Source organism: Urocitellus parryii, chromosome 1, assembly GCF_045843805.1.
Source record: "Urocitellus parryii isolate mUroPar1 chromosome 1, mUroPar1.hap1, whole genome shotgun sequence".
Classification (NCBI taxonomy): domain Eukaryota; kingdom Metazoa; phylum Chordata; class Mammalia; order Rodentia; family Sciuridae; genus Urocitellus; species Urocitellus parryii.
The window spans coordinates 256280642-256288109 of NC_135531.1; the positions used below are offsets into that span (position 1 = coordinate 256280642).

Sequence of the window (7468 nt, forward strand, 5' to 3'; positions counted from 1 at the left end):
TATTTGTCTACTCAACACTCATGAAGGAAAAATGATGTAGGTTTAAATTTTTCTAACTTTGGTTCAAATGAAGCTCAAATGCCTAGATTCCAATTGTTTCCCTAGGGAAGCTTTCTCAGTCTTTAATTGCTTTGGCCATTAAATTTCTTTTCCACTCGGTCCTGGTCACTGGTATTTTCTGGCTGATGCACTGTCACCCCTTTCCCAGTGGTGGCCTCACACTCTTCATGAATGAATGGTTAAACAGATTAGGAGAACATAACTTCCGAAGGCAAAGAAGTGTGTGTGTGTGTGTGTGTGTGTATTCACCAAGATATAGGCTTTCATATATGAAGGAATGGTTAAACATTAGAAAAGCAAACCTAGTAACAGCAAGTGTGTTATAGGCCTTTCTTTTTCTCAGAAAAGGAAAAGGAAAATTAAGGTGGGGTGGGAAGTGGAGTGGGGAGGGGGCTTCTTCTTGCAATGGCATTCCACTAATCATATTTAAAAGCTTATGCAAGGATGTTGTGGATCTCATTTGTTTTCAGAGACTGCAGAGAGCACTGTATTGCTGCTTTGGGGGAAAAAAAAAAAAACTAGCCCTGAGTCCAGGGACACTTGTTTTCCCTCCTTGGGGCCAATGTTTGTTCACAGGTAGCCAGCCTCCCTCCCCCAGTTCAAGCACTTCACTGGAGGGTGGGTGTGGTTTCTAATCACAGCTCTCCAGGAGAGAAGGAATAAGAAAAGCAAAAAGACTGTTTAACATGATAAAGGAGGCAGGGTGAGGGAGCAGATAAGAGAAGCTGGAAATTTACTTTAATTACTGGAAGCATATCCGTTTTAGTCCTTTAATTTAAAAGGGAGCCCTCTTTAGCAACAATCCCTAAGTATTTCCAGAAGACGAGAGTGGGTGTACTTTCACCAAAATTGTAACACAAGTTCCTTTAAAATAATAAGGGATCACAGAAGCTTATTAAGAACCACCCACCCCCTCTCTGGCACAACGCTTACCATCTCACCAGTCTAGAATTCACGCTCAACCAATCATCATCTCTTAGGCTCTTATTATTGCAAATGTTTATGGCGGACATTCTAGCTGCTACTTCTAACTTGGACAGGACACTGGTTCTGTTAGGAATGAAAATGACTGCTGCAAAGAACCCAAAGCTCAACTGACAAGGTTAAGGATGCACACAAAATCCCTAGGCACTCCCTCACCTAAACCTGTCAACTTGGAGAGGCCCTAGCACATTATGTTCCCCTCCTTGGGAGGACTTGGGGCTGTACTCTGGGACGTGCAGCAGTTCTAAAGCAGCTTGGACACTTTTAAGCAGTGGAAGGAGAAATTAGTTGAAAAAGCACACTCCACTCCTTTCCAGTCACAGCAACCCAAACTTTCACTGTTCACATTTTTTTTTTAAAGACACACGTATAGGAAATATATTTTCCCAATTTAGACCACACAGTTCAAAGAAACCTGAACCAAATGGAACCTCATTACAATGCCAACTTTAGGATTGTAAAGCCCCCAAAGCAAAGGTAAATTCTGTTGCCAAAATGCAACAGTTAAAAATTAAGAACAATACATATAAATTAAAAAGAGGGTTCCTCTAAAGGCGGCAGTTAAGAAACGCAAATCAGTCTACGCGTGAGCAGAGCCCCTTTAAGAACTGGGACAGATGCTCCCTGGAAACTGCCCCTTTCCCCTCTCTCCAATTTGTCCTGGGAGGGGGCCTCAGCACCACGAAGGTAAACGGAAGTGACCTTCTCAAGCTACGAAACAAAACAACCCCCTCCCTCAACTCCCAGCACGGGTCCCTCGGCCGAGGCCTCCTCCTATACGTGCGACAGGGACACCTGCTTGTGGTAGGCGGCAGAGGGGCCCGGAGGCCCGGTCCTGCCAGTGAGCGCCGCGCTCGCCTCGGCGTAGTCCCCGGCGGCCATAGCGCCCCCGCTCTTGTGGCCCCGCCGCGGGCGGCAGCAGCAGCGGCTGGTGAAGCGCCGCCAAGACTCCACTGTCTTGCCGGACCAGATCCAGACGCCCGACGTGATGCCCACCACCAGGCACATGAAATACTTGAGCATGAGCACCCAGTACTCGGGCTTGGCGCGCGGCTGGCCGGCGTCGGGGCCCGGGCAAGCGCAGGTGAGAGCCGCCTCCCAGCTCTCGCGATAGTGCTGCTCGTACAGGTAGCAGGCCACCACGATGCTGGCGGGCACCGTGTAGAGCAACGTGAAGATGCCAATGCGGATCATGAGCTTCTCCAGCTTGTCCGTCTTGGTGCCGCCCTGCTTAATGACGCTGCGGATGCGGAAAAGCGACACGAAGCCCGCTAGGAGGAAGAGTGTGCCCACCAGGAGGTAGAGCACCAGTGGGCCCAGGACGAAGCCGCGAAGAGAGTTCAGGTTCTGGTTGCCCACGTAGCATATGCCGGCGACCGGGTCCCCGTCCACCGAGCTCAGAGCCAGCGCCGTAATGGACTTGACGCTGGGAATAAGCCACGCTGCTAGGTGGAAGTACTGTGCATAACCCGCAATGGCCTCATTGCCCCATTTCATGCCAGCCGCCAAGAACCAGGTGAGCGACAGGATGACCCACCAGATGGAACTGGCCATGCCAAAGAAGTAGACTAGCAGGAATACGACGGTGCACAGCGCAGGGCCGGTCGTCTCATAGTGGATATGGTTGTGCTCCCGGCTGCAGGCCACACTGGCATGGCCCACCACCAGGCGCACCAGGAATCCCAGCGACACGCACAGGTAGCAGGCTGACAGAAAGATAATTGGGCGCTCCGGATAGCGGAAGCGTTCCATGTCAATGAGGAAAGTGGCCACCGTCGTGGAAGTGGAGATGAAGCAAAGCACTGACCAGAGACCAATCCAGAAGGTGGCGAACGTGCGCTCGTCTGGGCTGAAGGACGGCTGGTAGCAGGGCACCGCACAGTTGGGCACCTGTCCTGTTCGCACCTTGTTGTAGAGTGGGTGCGACTCCTTCAGGATGGGCACGAAGGGCTCGCGGCACGTGCACACAGATGGGCCCCCTGCTGTGCACTCGCTCCCGGAGGACGGCGCCCCTGGCGGGCCTGGGAGGGTGGGCTTGGCTGGGAAGGATTTGGGGGGCGTCGTGGTGGCCTCACTGCGGTTGTAATCCATGCACAGGACCTCGGCGTCGCGGCCCAGCACAGGGAGACGGTCACAGCTCATGCGCTCTGGCCAGGCGAAGCCGTACTGGCGCATGAGAGGCGAGCAGCCGGCCTTGGCGCGCTCGCACACGGAGCGGCAGGGCGGCAGCGGTTTATGGTAGTCCGGCAGGCAGATGGGCGTGTACATGGAGCACAGGAAGAAGCGCAAGTCCGGCGAGCAGTGGATCTCCACCAGTGGCCAGAACTGGTGCACCTCCAGGCCCGCCTCGTCCTGCGTGTCGTGGTTGAACTGGTTGGGCATGTGCGTCAGGTTGTAGCCGATGCCGCGGCACATGGGTACCGTGATTTCCTGGCACACCGGGGCCTTGGAGGCGGCCGCCGCCCGGCCCGCCAGCTGCGCCAGAAGCAACAGCAGGAGCGAGGGCGGCGCGCACGGGTCAGGCCGAGCCATCGCCCCCTCCCTCCCCTCTCCTCCCGCAGCCCGCGAGGGGCCAAGGCAGGCAGAGGAAACCGGGGCTGGGGCTTCCCTCTCCGGAGTCTCCCGTGTGACGCTGGCGTTGGCAACCTGTTGGTTTCTTTTTCTCTTAAAGAAATCCGTCCAAAGATAAACTGCTTCGGGAAAGCGCTGCCTCCACTGCCAGCACTCAGCTCTTCGCAGGACAGGGCTGGAGAGGGACGGTCAGGGCTCCAATTCCAGGGAAGGGACTCTTTTAAAAGAGAAGGGGCGGGGGGAGAAAAATTGCAACCTCTCCTTTTGGAGGGGCGTCCCAACGGCTCCGTACCCAAAGCAGTCTCCAATCTCTAACTTAACCACTCTCTTTTCCTCCCCTCAACCTCCTCGAACCAAAGTACTGACTCTCACCACCCTCCTTTTCCTGGCCGGGCCCTCCAGGCTGTGCCTCGGGGTCAGAGCGCTCAGCCCCCGGAAAAGGGCAGAGAAACCGGGAGAACAGGGCAAAAGGGAAGGCGCGGGCTCTCACCTCTAAGGATCTCGCCGAGAAGGGCAGATGTCTGCAGCCAGCCTGGGTCTTCTGTCCCTGGGACACTCGGCTCAAAAACGCAACTCCGAGTCGGGCCGAGGCCGGGAAAGTTTAGCGACAGGCTGGGTAACCGTGGCGGCGACACATGGTAGCAGGTGGGGGCGTCTCAGAGAGCTGGCCGCCCCCCGAACAGGGTCGGCGCAGGCCTGTCACTCGCCTTCTCTTCCTCCGGGCCCCCCGTCATGTTCTAGGCGGAGTGGGGCAGAGGCAGGCCGTGTGTTCCACCCGGGTCCGAGAGCCGGAGCAAAGGCGAGAGCGCCTGGCAGCACCTGGGAGGGAGGAAGGCGGAATGCGGTGGCCGGGAGACCCGGCCGCCTCACAGCACGGCTAGCAGCCGGCGCTGGCCCGGCCGGGACTGCATGGTGCGCGCTCGCCGCCGCGTCCCGCCCGCCGCTCGCCTCCTCCCCTGCAGGGGGCTCCGCGCTCCAGCGAACTCCTGGGGGCGGTGGCTGTGCTATCGGGAAGCAACGGGTTGTTCGGCTCCTCCCCCGCGCTCTCGCAACCTGCCGCCCACCTTCGGTGGGCACAGAGCAGCGCAGACGGCAGCGGGGACACGGCCGCGGGCTGACTGCCCTCTCCCTCCCTGCCCGGGTCACCTGCCTCTAATGCCCGGCGGGACGCCCCGCCCCGGCCCCGCCCCCTCAAGCCTGGGCTCGAGTGGTGGGCCACCCGGCCAAGCTCTCCGCACGTCCCCTCCCACTGCCCCGCGGGCTCGGCCTCTCCCTAGGCGCCCTCTGGCCCCTCCCTGGGCCGGCAGCCGAAGAAAACTGGCCAATCGTGAGTCGGCGAATGGCGGGGGTGGGGCGAATGCTAATCACGCCGCCTTGAGAACCCGGGCGGGAAACCCTGGCCAGGAGTCCCTCCGGAGTTCTCAGCGAGCGCTCGCTAGTTCGGGACTCACTTTGCTGCGATGTGGTAGATTACGAACCATCGCATTCAGGGCTCCCACCAGGTTTCTTTACAGAGTCCAGCGCTTGTATAAACAACTACTCAAAGAATCATTTTTAGCTGCAGCACCTGTCTCTCTCCTTCGAGGTATTGAATTGGGTGAAAGAAGAGCTAATACTTATTGAACCCCCAACAACTTGTTAATCGTTTGCATCTTAATGCAAGACCCGAAATCCTTACAGTTCCCTGAAGCAAGTGCTCCTTAGAGGTGAAGAAGACGAGACTTAGCAGCTTGACCTAGGCAACCGAACTCGACAATCTTGTTCGCCGCCGCATCCGAGCGTTTGGCACACAGTAGGCGCTCAAATCTCAATTCTAGGGTTGGAACCCAAGTAGTTGGGAGCGGCATTCACGATCTTTACCACTACCCCCCCAAAACACACACCCCCATATTATCGAAATCTCCCAGGCTTCGACCTTTACTTTTGCACATCGTAACAAAATCCTTCTATTGTGACAAGAATTTTTTTTTTTTTTCTGGGTTTGGGAGACTTGTTAGTCCTTATCAGTCGGGATTTATAATCCCAGGCAGGTCCGGAATCGCCCACGGCTCAAGGTTCTGCACTGGGCAGGACGCTGGGGAGTTGCCTGCTGCTGAGTTGCGCACTTGCGCACCCCGAGGGCGGCGGGGGGGGGGGGGCGCGCATCAGCCTGTTGGACTCCAGATGGGTTATTATGCTGGGAGTTTTAAATGTCCTACAAATGCCTCTTTTCTACGCGTTCTAATTAGGTTGGAAGACTGAGGTGTTTAGCATATTTAACATTCATTCACACACGTACGAAGAGGGTTTAAATTGTATCCAGCTCTCTCACCCCTTCCTTACACAGGGCGGAAGGCAAAATAGGCAGAGGGCCTGGGGACACTTGAAGGATTCAGGACTGGACTCAGTGACTGAGATTCAAATGTGAATTGTTGTCGATCATCTGTCCTGGCTCACATTTGTACAAATTAGGAGACTAAATTTCAGAATAGCCATCCCCCTCCTGCTTCTGAACAAAGCTTGATGGGAAATAATGAAGAATATGTGTGTTAATATCAGCCTCACAGTTAAAAAGGAGTAAATTGCCTCAGAGACACCATAACTGTTAATAATTGTTTACAGAGTACATTACATCGTTCATTTTCTGGAATTCTACAGGTATTCGTATTTTTATCTCTGGGTTTTTGGAACCACTTAGCCTTCGAGGTCTGCAGATGCCCGGGTTGAAAATAGTGGGAGTTGAAATGCTATGGCATAGCAGTCCAGAAGAAAGGGGCACCCTCAGTGGAAAGTATGTGCAGCCTGTGAGCATGCCAAGGGAGGCCTAGCTCATTCTGTGCCTTATATGCAACGTGCATATTATTGGGGATGAACAAGTGTTGGCTAATAATAAAAATTATTTGAAGTTGGATAATGTTAATCACTCATACTGGAATTTAGCCAGATTACTTGTGTTATATCATTTGGTTCTGACTCAAAGTATGTTGTCTACTGGTTTACAAACCTCTCTTCTTAATGAACAACACAAATTTTACTTTTGCTTGGAGAGCTCTAATAATAGGAACAATAGAAGAAAATACAGTGGAAAGAGATTTACTTTTGTATTGTATAGCTTTTCGTATCATTTTAATTTTTCTTCTTTTGCTATATTACTTCAATTTAAAGATAATTTAAAATATGATCTTTAACATATCCCAGGTAGGATCCTAAGTAATTTTACCTCATTTAATCATTGTAACAATCATATGAAGAAACTGGCACCAAAATGACTTCCTTAAAGGTATTTATTTAGTACATGGAAAGGGTAGAAATCAAAATTTGTATACACCATGATGACTACAGTTAATATGTTGCAACTGAAAATTGCTAAAATAATTTTAAGTGTTCTTACCACAGGGTGTGGGGGGGTAACTATGTGAGGCAATGCATATGCTAAATTGCTTGATTTAGCCATTCCACAGTGTATACAAACATATCAAAACATTATGTTGTACATCATTAATATAGAGAATTTTTATTAATTTAAAATTAAAGAACACACAATTTTCTCCTAGATCTTTAGTATTCAACAAGCTAGAAAACACTGCTTTTTTAAAAGATGAAATTTATTTAATTTTTTGAGTGTGTGTTGTATGGTGGTGCTGGGATGGAACCCAGGGCCTGGCACACGGTAGACAAATGCTCTGCTGCTGAACTATGTCCCCAACCCATACCATTGCAATTTTTAAGCACTTAGAGCATTGCCAAGCATCCTTATCTATCAGTTTACTCATCTATTCTTCCAACTATTTATCCAAAAAGTCACTCAACAAACATGAAATTTCTTAGTTGAATAAACTACTGTTATGTTAAACTTATTTCTATCAAACCAAAC

General features: G+C 52.0%; 1 protein-coding gene across 1 annotated transcript; it reads right to left on the minus strand.

The window, feature by feature from the left end:
• Window positions 1–776: 776 nt before the first annotated feature.
• On the minus strand, window positions 777–4738 carry Fzd5 (frizzled class receptor 5). Its single transcript, XM_026394607.2, has 2 exons — window positions 4106–4738; window positions 777–3832 (listed from the first exon to the last, which is right to left on the minus strand). Exon 2 carries the CDS (start codon window positions 3574–3576, stop codon window positions 1819–1821), a length of 1758 nt encoding a protein of 585 aa, XP_026250392.1. The 5' UTR covers window positions 3577–3832; window positions 4106–4738; the 3' UTR covers window positions 777–1818.
• Window positions 4739–7468: the final 2730 nt, after the last annotated feature.

Coding starts and splice junctions, on each gene's coding strand:
- Fzd5 (XM_026394607.2), bottom strand. CDS start 3,576: ATGGCTCGGCCTGACCCGTGCGCGCCGCCCTCGCTCCTGCTGTTGCTT.